The sequence below is a fragment of the Bradysia coprophila genome, unplaced genomic scaffold (genome assembly GCF_014529535.1).
Source record: "Bradysia coprophila strain Holo2 unplaced genomic scaffold, BU_Bcop_v1 contig_94, whole genome shotgun sequence".
In the NCBI taxonomy this organism is placed as follows: Eukaryota; Metazoa; Arthropoda; class Insecta; order Diptera; family Sciaridae; genus Bradysia; species Bradysia coprophila.
Genome location: NW_023504022.1, coordinates 1,129,258 through 1,147,985, shown reverse-complemented (window position 1 = coordinate 1,147,985; position 18,728 = coordinate 1,129,258). Strand labels below are relative to the sequence as shown.

Genomic DNA, 18,728 nt, shown 5'->3' with positions numbered 1-18,728 from the left:
ATTAAATGGATGCATGGAAAGGTGATGATTATGGACCGGAATTGCGAAAAGGTCTTAAAAAGGCTTGATTTTGATCGAACCACGTAATACGTTAAAAAACGTAAAATTCCACTTTTAGGAGTTTTTGGTGTAATGTGGAATAAATGGAAATAAATTTATTGCCTGTCCCATGCGAAAATTGACTATTACACGGCTGTTTATACCCTGTGAAAATGATCCATTACACTAGGGATATTTAGAGTTTATTTCACGGTGACAGTTTTTTCAAGTAAAATTTGCCTTGTTTTCACTTTAGCTTTTTGTTGAATGAATCGAGTAAAAACGAATACAAGAAGTGTCGCTAAAATTACATTTTCGAGTTGTGCCAGTCCGAGCAACGGATAGCCCGTTGCCGAATCGCAACGGATAGCCCGTTGCCGAATCGCAACGGATAGCCCGTTGCCGAATCGCAACGGATAGCCCGTTGCCGAATCGCAACGTATAAAAACTCGTTATAACTTATGCGTGTACGATTCGCGTGGCACCCTTTCAATTCCCTTAAAGATTATGAAAGTGATTTTTAGGAATATTTCATGACATAATGTACTATAATATATATTATTACGACCGTTAACTGCCGCTGTAACGAAACGAAGTAGTTGTATTCGTAAATTACGTCCCTTACACTTTAGAATTAGGCTTATAATGTAGCTCTCATCATTTAGTGCTGACAAATGAACCAGCCCAGCCACGACTTTAGTGCAGTCATATCATTAACGTCAACAAAGTCGACTACGGCAAAAAAATTATTTTTTGCCGGCAATTGACAGAGAGCGGTTTCATTTTTCAGCACTAAATGTGTGCTTATGCCGTAGACTTTCAATTCTAAACTCCTGGTAGGGGTCTCTTTATTTTTAAAAGCGAAAAAAGGTTGCAATGCGCAACCAGTAAAAAACGATCTTTTCTAAAAACAAAGTTACAATAAATTAATAGAAATCATCAATTCTACTATGTCCAAAAGAGCAACTAGCGTTTCTCTGTTGAATTACAATAGAAACCTTTTGTAATAGGTAATCCATTGATCGTAATTCACCAGAAGCTTTTCGCATTAATGAACCCAATTTCTTTATAAATGTACTTGTTTCAGGGGCTATTCACCAGCACTAAAGTTTAGACACAATTAAAAATGTGTTAGCGGCTGACTGACGGAATATGATTTTTCGAGTGAATCACTGAACTTCAAGCATGATTGAAGTGCGTTGATGCAGTGGTTTTATAACTGCAGAAGAAAAAAATCGTGATGGTGATTTTCTGTAAAAGATTCACTTTATTCACATGTATGAGCATGCACATAAACAGTAAACCAAAAATTTTAAAATTGAATTCGGTAACGATTTTCACCTCTGGTCAAACTACTTCCACGCTTTCCACTCTTGGTGTCATTAGGTTTCGGTGGCAATGAACTGCTGTTACCGGTACATGTGGGCATCATAGACGCAGCTTTAATTTGTTGCCGTTGTTGTTGATTGTTCTGTTGTCGGGCGGCTAAAAAAGATTTCTCCTGTGGACTGATTGAAGGCACATACTTGGGCGGTGTGCGTGAATGGTATGTGTTGTTCGATGTACTTGAATCGCTTTTAATGTGCACCGGACTCGAACGGGGATTCGAATTGGTCGAATTATTTGACTCGCTCGAATTTAGCGAATCTCTTGAATTTTTTCCGGTGTTTCCTGTGCCTGTCGAGTATTTGCGGGAGCTCGGCAGCAACGATCGTTTGTAGGCAATATCCTGATTCGCTTTTATTGGTTTCGGGTTATCTTCGAGTCGCTGGTAATTTTTTGTCGATGTGTATTCTGGCTTGGAAAACGATCCATAGTCTTTGCGCTTCAGGGAAAAGTCCGGTTTCGGAAAAGCCAACGTCTCTTTTACATCAAGAAAATTCTTTCCTGGGGAGAAATCACGGCGACCAAATTCGTTACGTTTCATAGTATTTGATTTCAAGTCGTATTTTGATTGATTCGGATTGCTTTTTGGTGGCGTTTGAGCTCGGCACTTCAGATCCGTATCGCTCAGTCGATCGTATTCAATTTTTCGGGGAGGCTTTAAGCTTCGCGGTGGTCTCGGTAAAGCGCTAGGTGGCAACGAACCGCTTCGTTCTTTCAGACGCGGTGGAAGAATTCCATTTTGAGTTATGTTTGATAGATTTTGCGTGATGTTTGTGACGATCTTCGGAACCTGTAGGTCGTAGTAAGAGAAAGAAATTAACAGGGGAAAGAATAGCTAAGGAGATTATTCTGGGAACGCACCATCGGATTTCCAATATTGCTGATATCCGTCATATTTTGCCCTACGGTATGCGTTACTTGCGCCAAATTACCAGTGGCATTGTTACGAAGCTTTTGTGAACAACGTCCTTGCTTCTCCAGTAGCACAATATCTTCGGACTTTGTTTGATTAGTTTGATTCTCTTGATGTTCCTGACGTTCCCGTTCACGTTGGTCATAATGTGCCAGCTTCTTAATTATTATTAATTTTTTTCTTAAATTCCGAAATTTAGTTGAGTATTAGTAATTCATGGAGTTAGTGCGCTTCTAATTCAACGACGTTTTGGCGCAATTAGAGGAACGTCATTTAGATTACGTGTGTTTATTTGTGCCACGGTGTTGACAATAAGTAGTACGAGTTAAAACTTTCGGGAAGGTAACGGCTGGATAAGATAAGACAGTTATAAGAACTAAAAATCTAAATGAGATGCACACCACTGGCCACAATTTTAGCGTCAACTCGAAATACGGTTTCCTTAAGGAATAAAGGAATAAAGCGAAGTTCAGGAAGCTTCGGTCTGTTTTAGCTTTCATTTTGTACACTTGACGAATTTTCTAATGTTTTACTTTTTCATGTGTTTTTTTCGTTCCAATAATTCCTCTTAATTTCACTGCAAAAATGAAACCAATCTCCGAGCTATGTAATGGAAGTATAACGTCACCAACACTTTTAGCCGACAACAGGACTTAAACATTGCTCGTTTCAAATCTAAACCATAATTCCACTTTTTTATTCAGAAAATTTTATTTTGTATAAAGTAAAAAGGAAGTTATGATTACGAAAGACCAGTTATTGCTATTTTGTAACAATGCAAGAATTTATTGAGAGAATCAATCGGTGTCAAGGGACCTTACCTAACCTACCCAAAAGGCATGGCCTAGTTTTGAGCTAAGTTTTCAAACGCTATATTGTGGTGACCACAATGTGGTCAGAATCGGCGGAATGTCCTATTCGCTTTTTTATCAAATGCGAAACTATCTTCTAGAACTATTGACTCAAATTTTTTTAAGATTGAAGCCAAATGACAAAATCTCTGCGTTTCTATTCGTTTTCACATAGATTTTTCGTCAATTGTGTAGTTCTACAATATTGTTTCTATACCCTTGACAGAGTTATAGACGAAAGAATAAATTGTGTTTCAAATGTTGAACGAATAAAAGTGAAGTAGCTTGGGGTCACATCAGCATTTTCGACTTTCGACAATCCAGCTTTGGCATCGAACATTGAAATCTTACTTTTGCAATGACATCACCTCGTTTCAGTTGTAAAAGAAGGGATGGGGGCTTAGTGTTAAGTTTGGTTATTCTCAAATGGGATATATTTCAAACACTTCGATTCTTAATTGCATAATTAAGCTTAGGCATATCCAATTTATTACCTGAAGAAAAACATCGCTGTTATTCGTTGACAGAACGGAAACTTGATCAGACAAAAACGGTTGATTCGGCTTTTTTGCACTCAAACTTGGGAAGCAGCATAGTCCTCTCTATAAAATTTATCTCTTTTTTAAATCAAACATACATTTTTTTAGTTGGTGAAGCTGAGAATCATCAGAAACCATTTTATATTCGGACGGACCAAAAATGTCACATTTTCTTACCAGATAGAGACCAAAACGAAAACAGTTTTTCTCCCTTTTTCGTCTAAGTTCTGTCAATTTTTGTTAGGAATGTGACTTTTTGGTGCGCCTGAATATAAAAAGTATGCGTTACTCGGACCAAAAAGGTGTAATTTTTGACCATGGCGATGAAGACCATCTGTGTGAAAAATACAACTTTTGGATCTAGTGACATGATATACTATTATTGTTGAGTGATTTGATTATGTTACATTAAGGCCAGGAATGGCCATAACACATCTTTTGTTAAGCAGTCAGGATATAGTTAGATTTTTATGGAAATGAAATTATAAAATTGCACAAACCTTTCATTTTCAAAATAAACGCCAATGCAAGCTTACATAAAGATCAGTCGCGGCGCCAATGCAAGCTTACATAATGTTCAGTTGATAGGATTCTTTTTTTTTTTAAATAAAAACTTAAAATTTCATAGAAAGCTAATTTTTAATTGCATTTCTTCGAATGTACCCGCTTTAAATACATTCTTGGGATGTTCATTTGGTTTTTAGATTCTTTGAGCCAGAGTTCGAAATTTTTTTGATTTGATTTTGAAAAGCGTTGATCAAACACCAGATCATCAATGCTTGATCTTCAACAAAACGGTTTGAGGATAATTTTGAAATTTTGGCGTTCTTTTACTTGATTATCAATTTGAATGAAAGCTTAAAATTGATGATCAAGTAAAAGAACGCCAAAACAAAATTATCCTCAAACCGTTTAGAGTCAATGTCCTATATTTAGTGATCAACATTGTGATCTAGCATTTCTTCAACCCACAAACTTAATTCATCTAATAAATATTACATTGAAGCATTATACAGCAACACGTATAATCTATGCGTGTCATGTACATAAAGTGTGCATGGCATGTTCGAAATCTCTAACGTTATCATGGCCCTACGTTAGTGAAGGGCCGTGACGCAAGTCCGTTCACACTGAAAAATTTGACAAAAATTTTTTCCGCAGGACTAAGGAACATAAATACATTATTTATATAGATATGCGCCGGTGGATTTTGTGGATTGGCAATATGTGATACCTACGTGAAGGGAATCAGAGTTTCTAAGCTAATTTCGGTTATTGTATTATATTCGTTTGGTGTTGATGGTATAAATGATTTAGACGGCTTTATGCATGGGTGATGTAAATCGTGCCATTCCAAATCCAATAACTGACCTCGACTTGGCAAAATCAATTTGATTTGATATTCAAGTTCCGAAACTTGATTGTCGAGATTGAATTGACTTGGTTTTTCGAACTCTGTTTAGATCAAATTTAGTAAAAAAAAAAACGTTTGAAACAGGAGAAATTTTTTTATCAAATTAAAAAGTTTTTGGTGAGAATAAATTGTAAAATTAGTTACACAATTAGCCGAGGGGTACCACACTTCATTTAATCGAATGTTGTTTAAGCACAGTTTGGATACATGGTGTTTTATATCCAAGAAATGGTAAATAATTCGAGGCGAAACTGAGAATCTATTTGCCATTTCGAGAACATGAAATCAAATAACGAAGCCGAATTTTAGTTCACACAAAAATCCATCATTTATGGGGTGTAATTGAGATGAAATAAGTAATTAAGAAATTCCGGTAAATTTTCTCTTCCATCATGTAAATTAAACTCTACTTTGTCATCATTACTTTAGCCAACACACTCTCCTGCAACTGCATGCAAAATACCAAACACTCACTGTCTGCTTGGCATTTGATAGCATTTCAACGAAAATATTTCCTTTTAGTAAGCGCTTGTTTACACTCAATAACTGTCACAGACTAGGGATTCACTCAAAAAACAAAAAAAAGGCTGAAAAAACAAAATTCAAAAATATTTTTAATTAAATTTTATTCACCTTTAACATGCTCGCTTTTTGTTTTTATAAAAAGGATATATAATAATTCGCCTCGGTATACATGCTAAGTTTTTTTTTCTAGATTATTTTTCTGATTTGTTAATTTTATTATTGCAAGTACAAAAAAAAATAATAAAAAATGTTAATCAATAAAAATGAAAGGTCAGCTCGAGCTTTTTTCGATGCAAAAAATCCATCACACTTTAAGACTTTAAGCTCATTCTGAGCTTCCAAGAATATGTTTTGTGGTTTTTTTTTGTGAGGTCTGTTTTTAGTCAATTAATTATAATAATCTGAAGTGACTTTGTTTTTTCCTTAATATTATATTGATCATCGATTTGTTTAAAAATTAGTTTGGTATAAAAAAATAGAAAATCTAATTTTCTTTCCGTCGAAACGTTTTGCCAGAGTTTCTTTTTGGGACCAAGGGTTTGTTACACTGACTCACCGTTTTTGGCAGTTCGGTATAACTCAGAGGAGTGAGAGTAGTGTATTAGCAATTTTTAGCGTAAAGGCGAAAAATAGTATTCTTTTTTAAGAATAGTTAAGTAAACACAGGCAGGGGGTCGAGCGGTTCATTTTCTAATAGTCAAAATAGGAACATTGACTGTATAAAATGAACACTATGACAGTGAGAGCAAGTTCGGAGCGAATTCGTTTTTAATAGCCAACTTGTTCAAATTCAATCTGGGTGCTTGTCGATCTTACTACTGAAATAAATCTGCGCTCACTTCACAAAATTACAGGTGCCTCGTCATATCAGCAAATCGGCTCTTTTTGATTTTTTGTATGATGGAAGGGTTTACAAATTTTCGATATTCGATGCCCGCAGCGAAAGCAAAAAATCGTCCTGCAGTCGCCTCTAAAACGCTCCACTTATTTTTTATAATCCTTAGGTGAGTACTCACGTCATGAAAAAGGCTTGAAAGTTCAGGCTCTACGCTAAATTGACACCATATTTTTTCACCGACATATCTACTCAACTTTAACTGAGGCAAGGTAGGTATGAAGGTATTTTATCGATCCAAAATCGTCTAGTCTGAGAATTATTATACTACATGTACCTTTGATCTGTTCGATTGTTATTGTTGATAAGTACGGACAGGCATAGCTAGTAAAGCTTATATGAAGAGTCATGACTCCAGAAGAGTTGCAGCAGTAGTTTTCTGTATGGAAAGTTGTCACGCACGAAAACTGTCAACGGTTGTAGAATACTATGGATACTATTGTTCTTCGACCGTTTTTTTTTTGTTGATATATCTAGTTTTTTAGTTATCTTCAACTTTTTGATAGTTTCAGCTCATGTAGACTGAGCGTAACACATACCACCCTGAAGCAATGTTTCATTTTCAACTTTGCATTGTCACTTAAGAGTAAGATAACAAAACACAAGCAAAAAATGCTTTTGTCACTTCAACAGGTCCCTGAGTAATTTTACTTACAGCACCCTGTGAAAATCAACATTAGCAGGGCTTCGCAAGTAAAATTCCTTACGTAATCGTTTGAAGATTGTTATTGACAAACCTCCCTTTCGGCAAAATAAAAAATGTCAAACAAGGGCGTAATGTACTATTATCGAAAATCAAGCGACGATAACAACAAAAGGAAAACAAAATTAAATAGCGGGAATAGATCCAAACAATAAAAACAAACTCCAAATCAAAAAAAAAACTTCTTAACAAAATTCCTCTTTGTCTGTGGCAATATCTCGACAGGAACGGGCTATTTCTTCGCTCGTTTGTATTTGATTCAAAATTATGTTACTTGTGGATTTGTATTCCAGTTGCTTTTGGGCTAGCAGCTTGGTGACTTGTTCAAGGGTCAATTTTTCACTTACCTTTGACATCAGCTGCTCATCTAATTGCTTTTTCATATGATCGTCGATCGATTTTCGAGCCAAATTGTCGAATGACGTTTCATAACTGGATGGTGAATTTTGTGAATACGTCGGTGTCCCATCGTAGTTACTTATGTAGTTGGTGCTTGGAGAATAGTTTCCGGACATAGCAATTGCTTGCAAATTAACTGAACTTTGATTGTATGTCGACTTTGGTTGACCGTAAACAGGTCCGGCCACGTAGGGACTTTGATTCGGACTGAAATTCGTTGAATTTCCGCCGAATGTCTGGTCCAGTAGAGATGTGTTTGTCGTTGTGTTGAACGAGGTGTTGGAAGCGTTAAACGATGTTTGAGAATTGTAGCTCAACGGATTTAAGCCGAAACTGTTGTACGAATCGAACGACGACCCACAGACTGTAACGTAAAAAACGACAGGAACATCAAATAGTTAACTAAGAACTAAAAATGTTTACTTTTCTTTTCCTGCAAAATGCGAATTTCCGCTTCCTTTTCGGCTACCTTACTGTCGAGAACCTTGAGATGTGTTTGTAGGTCGTTCACCTTACGCTGGGCTGAGTGTACTTCCTCCAAATACCGCAGTTTATCATGTTGTGCTTCAGTAATCCGATCGTCCTGTCAGATGAAAGTGGATTATTATTGAAATTTAGTTTAGTTTCAGTTCAGTAGCATATTGGCGATGGAATGCTATGACTAGAATCAGTTCCAGGTGCTTAAGTATTGGTCCACTTTATCATAATTTGAACTTGATGAATTTAAATTTATAATTCCAACCTGAAAATTTTCTGTATCCGCCGCTTGCTGAATTCTACGAGTCTTATATAGACATGAGACGTAGGCTTTCAATTCAACTTTTTACAATAAATTTATTTGGTTACCACTTACCTGAATATTTTTATTTAACGTAATTTTTGGTACATTTTGCCTCATCGTCTGTTCATCCAAGTGCCTTTGTTCACTGTCAAGTCTACAAAAAATAAAATGTACCAAAATAAATTTAACGTTTCATCGTCAACACACCTGATCATTTGACTTTTGTCTTGCAACTGCCATTTTGAGTCACTGTTCGTGCTACTTCCGCTCCGATTCGAATCTTTGCTCAATTCGGTTTCGTAGTCTAACCGAATTTTTTGTTCATTTTGTTTCGACTGCAATGCCCCGTGCAATTGTGTTAGCCGTTCCACATACAATTGCTTCTTGCGCATCTCATCTTCCAATCGACGAATGTTGTGTTGTGCATTTCTCAATGCGGTGTCTAGGATGCCAATGTGGTTACGCTGAAGTAAAGAATTAAATTGAAAATTTCGCTTGGAATGCGGTGGATGAATAAGCTATTTTGACAGACCTGTTCCTGCAGCGTTGCCCTTTGAGCTACTAGTTCAATTTCCTGCCGATCTTTTGCCGCAACTAACTCTTTATCTGCATGAACGAATGGAAAAAAAAATTGTTTGGTTTGTAACAGACCTAGGGCATAGTAAGGGAATTCGCGAAGCTGAATATACAGAACTTATACTTATATATTTTGTATAGCTCATCTCGCATTAGGTTCTGCCTCATGGGATAGTCAGGACTTTTGACTGACGACGTTTTAACAAAAGATATTCTTTTGTGTTACCTTCAAAACTCCGTTATCTAAATCAAGGCTCTACTCAAGGGAATTATAACTTAGTGGTTTATGCGCTCAAGAAAATATTTAGTTTTATTAAATCCTCATTGATCAGAAATTTTTGAGAATGGTGTTATCAATAATTTAACCAAAAGGTCTTGTTTTATCAGAAGTTAGATTGTTACACCGTTATACCCGTTGAATTAAGCTCTTGGCTGGGTTATCTCTATACATATAAAACCCAACGTCGGTGCACCACGACGCCCCTTGGCGCACCTCGGAGCACCTCGGAGCACCACGGAGCACCTCGGTGCACCTCGGAGCACCTGGGGACACCCAGCCTCCGAGAAGTCAGCCAGTCAGTCCTACGAGGCCATTTTTTTAAATCAACCTCTGAGGGGTCGGCCGGTCAGCCCTCAGAGGTCGTTTTTCAAAATCGACCTCCGACGGATCAGCCGGTCAGCCCTACGAGGTCGTTTTTCAAAATAGACGTCAGACGGATCAGCCGGTCAGCCTTCCGAGGCCGTTTTTTAAAATCGACCTCCGACGGACCAGCCGGAGAGCCCTACGAGGCCGTTTTGCAAAATAGACGTCCGACGGATCAGCCAGTCAGCCTTCCGAGGCCGTTTTTTAAAAACGACATCCGACGGACCAGCCGGACAGCCCTACGAAGCCGTTTTGCAAAATAGACGTCCGACGGATCAGCCGCTCAGCCTTCCAAGGCCGTTTTTTTTAAATCGACCTCCGATGTATCACCGATCAGCCCTCTGAGACCGTTTTCCAAAATCAGAGAATTCAACCGGTCAGCCCTCCGAAGTCGTTTTTTAAAAACGGTATCCGACGGCACACCTTGTTACGCCGCCGAGGACGATTTTGAAAAACGCTCTCCAATGCCATTTTTCGAAAACAGTATCTGGACCTCATTCGGTTTGTCAAAATTGACCTCAAATAAATTAGCTGGCAAGACATCAGAGTGCGTTTTTCAAAAAGTTTTCAGGACATAAATATCTTTTCTCCAAAGTGTGCTTCATAGAGGGATAAATTACTAAAACTCTATCAAACATTAAAATTCAATTCAAAGTAACTGAATAAAACAAACCTTAAAAATCAAATTCTTAAGCTGTGAATCATTGTGTGCATCTCTTACCCTTTAGCATTAATTTATTACAGAATTTTCGGAAATTTTGTCTGAAAGAGTGAGGAGAAGTAAATGAAGGAAACCGTCTTTTCGTGAGAAATTTCTTGACCCGAGGATTAGTCGAAGTCAAAAATCAAACAATAACTTACGATGAGTTTTATAACAGATTTATATGCTTCGCCTCGGTACGTAAAGTTCGAAAGGCAGCATACGTAATTCTCGCACGCGTCAAAACAAAATCTAAAATTATTGCTAAATGTTTGTCCAACGTCAGATATTACTATAAGTAATAAAAATATCTAAGCATTTTAAGGGGTCATTCAAATAGTGCCCAAACTGCAAAGGCCCCTTATGTAACGATTGTCTTGAATTGAACGTTGTGTTTGGTTAAGCTTTGACACATTTAGCTATGAATATTTAAATGAAATTATGGCGCTTATTTGTAGCGCCCGATTGAAGGATTTAAATCATGTCAAAGATACCTGTCCCGTCTTAAAAAATCTTTGTTTAAAACTTTTATTGAACATCTTATGCAGAAAACCAACAATCTCTGCAAACTATTACATAAGAAAAAATAACTTAAAAACGAAAAAGTAAACTAAATCAGTTTTCAGAAAAAGTGTACAATTTTTTGAACAATTTCATGTAGACATTGATTGATGATTTTGGTATCAGTAAAATTAAGAATAACAGAACGATTGCTGGTAATTACAGGAATCGGAATGTTAACGCTACCTAAAGTATTAGTACTATTTTAAATACCAGTTGAGTTATATCAAAATAAATACGGTTGAAACAGTGCATATATCAAGCGAGAAAACAGTGCAGTACGACCCGGCCGAATGTAGTGCGGGTAATTGTCAGATATAAGAGGTGAAAAGGAAAGCCGATGTGAGGGAAAAAGTTTTATTTCATTTTATGACAAATGCTATAGCTAACTGCAAAATCAAACATGGCGTCCTTGTACATTTTAATCGATGAAACTTTGTTTAGTCTAGAATTTACTTAAAGAAACGATTGTTGATAATTTTCGTTTGTGTGATTAAAAAGAGCAAAAAAGAAAGTAAGAGAGTGATAATTAATGAAAATTATGATTTTGAAAGAGAAACGAAATTAAGGATTGAGATTATGATTACATTAAAAATGTAGAATTCAAATTCGAAGTTTGGAAAACTGGAAGCGTAGAGTTGAATCTCTGAATGCAAGAACTTTGAGTTGAATCCCGGAAAGCTGGAAGTGTAGAGTTAAATATCGAAACACGATAAGCGTAGAATTAAATTTCAGACCGCGAAGCCAGAATTGTAAAGATAATTTCTAAATACGACACGTAGGGTTGATAACCAAGTAAGTAAACTTTATTTTGATAAATAACCCTGGGAACAGTACGACCCGGCCGAAGGCCGGGAAACAGTGCTAGTAGCACCAATATGGCCCAGTTATAATCCGTCAGATGATATTTGTTTAGTACGACATGGTACGTGTATTCTTCATCGCTTATCATTCATTTCAGACGTTTTGGCGTATCACATTTTCATTTTTATGCCCACCCTGTGGCTCCTGCAAAATTTCATGGAGATTGGCTGACTACTTTCCGAGATAGCCCGTCGATAGATAGATAGAAACCTACAGAGTAAGTTGAAGGATTTTGATTGTTTGGAAAAAGTTAATTTGGTGTATTTTCTGTGAAAAGTGACCAGTTTCAAAACGATGTATCTCCGGCAATTTTAAACCTACATAGTCGAGTGATAGCTCGCCTTGTTCGTATTTGAAGCGAGAATATGATAAAATAGGTGGCGATATAGACCTAAGGATAGAAAAACAAAATTTTTGCTATACATAGTGTCGCGCCCAAAATCATTTCTTCGTTTGTTTTTTTTCTTACGTCCATGATATGCTGGGTACATTCGTACATTTCTATATTCAGCTCCCTTAGTGATTATTTATACAGTTTACGACATGTCGCTCCATACCTTAATAAAAACAAAGCAAATACTTACTCTGCGTAAATAGTTGTGCGATCAGTAATTGATGTTCCGATGGTGCCGACAATTGCGTTTGAAGTATGTCCATTTGGTCTTTCATAACACGATTCAGTTCCGAAACGCGTTCCAAATCACTTTTTAATCTCAGTCGAGCTGCTTGTTCCAATTTTTCTCGCCGTTCACACGTTTGCTTCAGTTCGTCGTGAACACGGTAGATATTTGCTACTTCTTCTTCCAACTGATGTAAGAGAAAATTTGAGTAAGAATTATGTTAACAAAATTAACAAAATCGCAACCTTTTGTGTTTTTGCCACTTTCATGTAACACGAATGAAGCTGCTGTTTTAATTGTTGATTCTCTTTCAGAATCGATTCCATTGCTTCTACATCAATATCCGATAATCTAAAATATGGGAAAATTCGTGAATTTGTAGAGTAACCTCAACGAGGGAATATGTGCAGGCAGCACTGAAATTTTTCGAATGTCAAGGATTATCTTCAGGTCGCGCTGGAAACCTTTCATTCGGTATTTTCAATGTAACATGCATTCATAAATCAAATGAACTTCATTCACTTACTTTGTAAGGTCTGGCTGACTTTTACTTTTGACTTTATTGTTGTTCTGTTCGTTCTGCTCCTCGATGGTCCATTGTTCATACTGTGGCGGATCTTTTAAATTGTCGGACATGCCCGAATCCCGTGTGGTACTGCGCCGATTAACGGGCGTCTTAATTTCCTTTGCCAAATGCTTCAGCACATGACTTTGGTTCAAAAAATCGTCTGGAATTTCGGTAATTTCTTGCATCTGCTCACCGTATGATCGGGGTCGATCCTTCTTCATTGCGTCAGGTTGACCCGGATAGTCTCGGTTGCCAATGTAAATGTTGTCGTCATTGTGAATGATTAACGTATTGTAGGAACATGTTGACACGTCCATCGATGATCGATTCGAATTGGTTTCTTTCAGTGAATTGCGATTCGAATTGGTGCCCGTTAAAGATTGATTGTACATTGGATTTCTAGTTTCGGATATGCTGCGATTGCTGGACGCATATCGTGTTGAGTCGGTAGATGTGTTTGACGGAAAACGCTGATCGGGAGCATAGCGACCTATCGAGATGGGTTGGATTAATCTACTTGATTGTGCAAGTTTTTAATCGACAATGACGTCGGAGATGCGGGAAACGTTATCTATTATCATATTGGTTATGTATTACGACAAAAGAGGGATTCTTTTGAAAAACAGCCTACCGAAATCGGGCGTAGTGGAACTTTTTATAGGTACCTAGAAAGGACTTCGACCTTAGAAGCCAAAACCACTCTCAAAAAAATTCTTCGAAGCTTTTGTGACTGGCGAAAGGTGATCAAAATCCGAAAACTTGCATTTTTCTTACCAAAATTTCTCCGGGTACACGAGCCGTACAGGGTCGTGTGGGGTGTCATTAGAAAGGTAATCACATGTACTATTGAGCCGAATAGAGACTCATTGGTTTTAAAATTAATCCACACTGAAATATGTGCAGTTGAAGTTTTCAACCGAAAACTTGCACTTTTCTTACCAATATTTCTCTAGTTACACGAGCCGTACATGGTGGTGTGGGGTATCATTTGAAAGGTAATTTTATGTGCTTTTGGGCCAAATAGGGTCTTATGGGATTTGGATGCATATGCGATGAAATATGTACAACTAAACATTTCAACTTCTATTTCATCGTAGATGCATCCCAACTTCATGAGACCCTACTTGGTCCAAAAGCACATAAAATTACCTTTCAAATGATACCCCACACCACCATGTACGGCTCGTGTAACTAGAGAAATATTGGTAAGAAAAGTGCAAGTTTTCTGCTGAAAACTTCAACTGCACATATTTCAGTGTGGATTAATTCAGTCCAGAAACCGACAAAAGAATATAATAAGGCATTCTGCTCACTGGTCTGAAACGTGTAGGAAAAATGGTCTGGGTGGTGTGTACGGCAGAAAATGGAAGGATTGATTTTTGTTTTCAAAATGGGTGCAGTAGGATGGTAGCTACCGGAGTGTTTTATAGGCAGTTATTACAAATGTGTCAATGAAAGATGGTATTAGGTGTTGGATTACAGAAAGTGTTCAATTTGGTTCTCACTTCTGGTCGAATAGCAAAAGGTGGAAGGCCTCCGCTCGCTGAGATGGATTCACGGGACACATTAATTTGCATCCTTCTTTCTCGATTTTTTTAGAATTTAAAAACTGCTAAAACGCCCAAATCGCAACACGTGTGAATGATTCGTGTTTACGTACTGGTAACTCACCTTGATTTTCTTTGGCACTTGGAACTATGTCTTGCAAGTTTTCCTGACCTTGCGGTTCGACACGTGGTGTATGCCTCAACACATAACGCTGTTCCATCGATAAATTTTCATTCGATGTAGAAATGTCAGTTTCCGAACTGGATAAGCTATTTACACTAAATTGCTGCTGTGGTACTTGTTGCTGCTGAGGCAATTGATTTTGTATGTGCATCTTATTCTTTTTTGTCGCTTGCTGTGATTGTTGCATATTGTTATTTGATATTGCTGCAGTTGAAAATGGAGAGAAACGAAGGCCAGTTGGATGTGATGACATTCTTTATTGAATAACCCAAAAGAAAATATAAACGGGGCTGATTTCCGTGAGGCACTTTAATTTTTAACTCGTAATTTTTCTTCTATAAGGCACTGATGATGAGTCACATTTGGATGATTTTTAATTGGATTTTTATGTGTCTTTTCGGTTAACGTAGTTTCGTTTTGAGATTGTGCTATATGTACATCTGTAATGGAGATGAAAGGAAATAAATAAAAAAATCAAAATTTGGTCTGCATTTTGTAACCCCGACTTATCAAGGATACTTATCGCAGCACATAGGACATTTGTGTGACCAACGTACTTCAAGCATGAGTGGTACTCTGAAACTGGATAAATATATCCAACCACAGCACTGCTACTAGCATGAACACTGAATTGACAAGTGTCAAATTTGGAGGCTTTAGTGATACGAGCTACCGCTTAGGATTGTTTGTATTGTATGTTTTAACTCATACAACGAAAATAAGTCATCTATCTGTATAGCAGAAACGCAGTGCCTACTGCGATTTCATCAGCCTCCGAATATTTTCTATGTTCGTGCTAGTAGCAGTGCTGTGATCCAACAAATTTTCGCACTGTAAAGAAATGAGGCGAAATATTTCATATAAAATAGTACTTTATTTAGCAGTTACGATCACTCATGCTTGCAATGCGTTGGTGTGACGTATTTTCGTACAGTTGAAAGTTCCCCGAACGTACCGAAAAATTGTCTAGATTTGTAGATTGCGGAGTACTTTAGACATTTTATGTTGACAATAACAACATTCTGGATTTCCAATACCCTCTCTAGCAACCAAACTAATTTTATTAAGGTGGTGAAAGAACCAAGTAACCTTTGGAATTCACATGTGCATTACATCGTAGTCAGTCAAAATGTGGAATAGTGTTTTTAAAATACGAAAAGTAAGGTGTGAATTTGACACAGAGAGCTGAGAGTTTGTTTGCTAGAGAGAGTATTGGAATTTCACAATCACTCAGTGATAGCCCGAAATAGATGTTTTTCCTTGTCGGAAGGATATTTCTTATGAAACAGTTATGTACTGACCTCTCCAACCGGCACTTACACTTGAGCTCGAAACAGTATCTCATAATCGATGTCAAAATTACTTAACTAGAAGAATAATTCAAAAATTACACTTCTATGTTGTTGTCTTGTTTTCGCTTATGTAATAAAATAGAGTACACCCTTGTCACTATCAGTCTCGGCAAGCCTCGACTTTTTCGTGACAAGTGTGTAATATATATTATCAAAATGCACTTTACATTATAATTAGTTAAGGAAAGAGCAAAAACAAAATGTTGTTGCATGTTTATTTCGCAAATTTTTTGTATCTTAAGTTGATCATAATAAAAACGAACGAACATTACAAATGCAAAAATAACGAGTTGTATAATATCCATAAGAAATACCAACTACAAATTTCAAAGTAAATGTTTCAATGTTAAAAAATAGTAGTTTTCTAGGCCATCAAATATGTCAAATTGGGGAAACTAAACACAAAATATTTTCCCGAAACAAAATACAATCGACTGACAAAACAACACATTTAAAGAATCTCTTCTCTCTCCGTTTCGATGTAATACACATTGAAATTTCCGAATAAAAAAACACAGACCAGAAAGACAATTGGAATGGGTTAGGTTAACACATTTTGAATCACTAATTGAATGTTGGTGAATGAGACAAACATATTGATTTTGTGGATTAATGGTGTGCAACTCTTCTGAGGAATGTTGCATATAAAAAATAAAAAAAAAAACTACCGAGAGATTGGAATGTTTCGAGATAAAGGCTCTATACTTGTACTTCACAACTGTTCTGATTAGTTTCTTTTTCTGTTATTTTTTCTCTCACACTGAATCTAATTAAATAGACATAAATTGGATTATATGGTTTGCACGCACTATCCGATAACAATATTTTGTTATTCACTTTAATTTTGATTCGTATGACAATTTAATGAAAAATTATTAAATCTTTTTTCCGTCGTCTCAGCACTTATCTGGAGTTAGAAATAAAAAATTCTTTAAACGAAAAAAAACCTTTTTACAAGCAAATTTCAGCTAAGACCTATGAGCTCAAAACACACAAATCCATTACTACACTTGATTCCTTGTTTTACTTACAATTAAATCGAAAAGAAATGCAAATTTTTACGGATTTCCCGCAACAAAAAATCAGATATTTATTCTCTATTTTGGCACAAAATCTTATGTTGAATAAATTTCATTTCGTTCCGAAATTTCTCACCTAAGTCGCTAGTTTACATTCAATTTCATTCTTGGATGATTTGCAGAATAATTTTTTAATCGAAATAGACCTCTACTCTGGTGTTTGTCAAACGCAAAACTGAAGAACATTAAGTGAACTGTGCTCATATACTCATATACTTTTTGACGTACATCGGCAGACACGCACACTTACTTACGAAGAAAATAGCTCTCTTTTCATCGGTCTATTGTACTGTGTTGTATATTTAGACGAATCAAGGGAATAGAAATACAGGTAACTTCTCTCAAATACCTCGGCAGACTCTATTGGATTGCAAGCTTGGACGCGGGATTTAAAAAAGCCAATATAGCTCTATGACAATGTCGGAAAGTGTATTAAAAGCCTGGAGTCTGTCACCTAAAGTAATATAATGTTTTACGTGCTTCTGGTCGGTAAATGCAATTTTTCGAGTACATTTTTCTCATTTACCGACCAGAAGCAAGTAACGCACTGTACGTACGAGGTTCCACTATTGGGGATACAGCCCTCCCCTTCGGGTCGACCCATAACGTCCCAACTCGTCAAAAAAAAAATTTTTAACCTAGGATGTAATGTACTATTAGATTACACCACTCTCATACGATCTATGATCATGTACGGATCTTTTCCCCTTGCATCATATCTTCTATAGGTCACTAGAAATACTTCTATGTATGTAGGCTATAACTGGTGCATGTAAATCTACAACTACGGCGGCACTAGAAGCAATACTATGTCTTCATCCACTGCACATTTTATCGAGACAAAGGCCCATGTAACTCTTGAGCGAATGATGAAACTCAATCGTAACAGACATGCACCACACTCGCATATGGATCGAAACTATAGAGAAAGATCCTACTTTTACCTTGGTCTCCGGCAAAATCACTTAGAAGTGACCGACTAAACGGTGTACTACCACCTGAACATGGCATGGTAGCGTTTGGTACAGAGATGGTTGTCTGATGTCTGATAGAAAAATTAGCTGAAGCCGGGCTTCGTATTTTTCATATCTTATGTGATTGTAAATTTCATTCGTAAGAACACAGTAACTTAATACTCGAATGCAAGAAGCGTATAATATTATTGTGTTCTCACCCATATATAGGTTTGTCAAATTTTATACATATTCTCATCACCATTAATGGGGCATTGAAGTTTCAACATTTTCGATAGACAACATTATTCTGATCAAAAAATTATTTCACACCATGGTAAAATTATGAAGATTTGTATTTTTAATTAATTATTTTCCGAATTTCAATATTCGTTCAAACATGAAAAATACTTGCCGATTTTTCTCATACAAAATTTTGACAATCTCCCAATAAAAAGACTTTTTTGGTTGAATTTGGGTCGTAGTCGTAATTGAAATATAAATTAAAAGTATAAAACTGGAAAATTCAGCAATAGTGTAGAACAATGTTTTGTTTACAATAACATCCTTAATCAAAATACAAAAAATGTCAAAAGTTCAATGTCCCATTTGTATGTAAAATCGCGTAGGTTATGC

At 36.6% G+C, this 18,728-nt stretch overlaps 1 protein-coding gene across 3 annotated transcripts; it reads right to left on the bottom strand.

Moving 5' to 3' along the window:
• Nucleotides 1–1,284: 1,284 nt before the first annotated feature.
• On the bottom strand, nucleotides 1,285–17,213 carry LOC119084804. 3 transcript variants are annotated; one of them, XM_037194873.1, is made up of 13 exons: nucleotides 17,092–17,213; nucleotides 14,649–15,148; nucleotides 12,936–13,467; nucleotides 12,655–12,760; nucleotides 12,374–12,596; nucleotides 8,978–9,051; nucleotides 8,653–8,909; nucleotides 8,518–8,599; nucleotides 8,088–8,247; nucleotides 7,613–8,028; nucleotides 3,684–3,791; nucleotides 2,287–2,496; nucleotides 1,285–2,215 (listed from the first exon to the last, which is right to left on the bottom strand). In XM_037194873.1, exons 2-13 carry the CDS (start codon nucleotides 14,959–14,961, stop codon nucleotides 1,352–1,354), a joined length of 3,345 nt encoding a protein of 1,114 aa, XP_037050768.1. In that variant the 5' UTR covers nucleotides 14,962–15,148; nucleotides 17,092–17,213; the 3' UTR covers nucleotides 1,285–1,351. The 3 variants fall into 3 exon arrangements, with proteins under 3 accessions (XP_037050768.1, XP_037050770.1, XP_037050769.1); XM_037194875.1 differs by having other exon boundaries at nucleotides 2,287–2,493; XM_037194874.1 differs by lacking the exon at nucleotides 17,092–17,213 and adding an exon at nucleotides 17,016–17,033.
• Nucleotides 17,214–18,728: the final 1,515 nt, after the last annotated feature.

Coding starts and splice junctions, on each gene's coding strand:
- LOC119084804 (XM_037194873.1), bottom strand. CDS start 14,961: ATGTCATCACATCCAACTGGCCTTCGTTTCTCTCCATTTTCAACTGCA. Junction 8,248..8,517: donor CGTTAAATAAAAATATTCAG/GTAAGTGGTAAC, acceptor TTCATCTGACAG/GACGATCGGATTACTGAAGC. Junction 8,029..8,087: donor CATTTTGCAGGAAAAGAAAA/GTAAACATTTTT, acceptor TTTACGTTACAG/TCTGTGGGTCGTCGTTCGAT.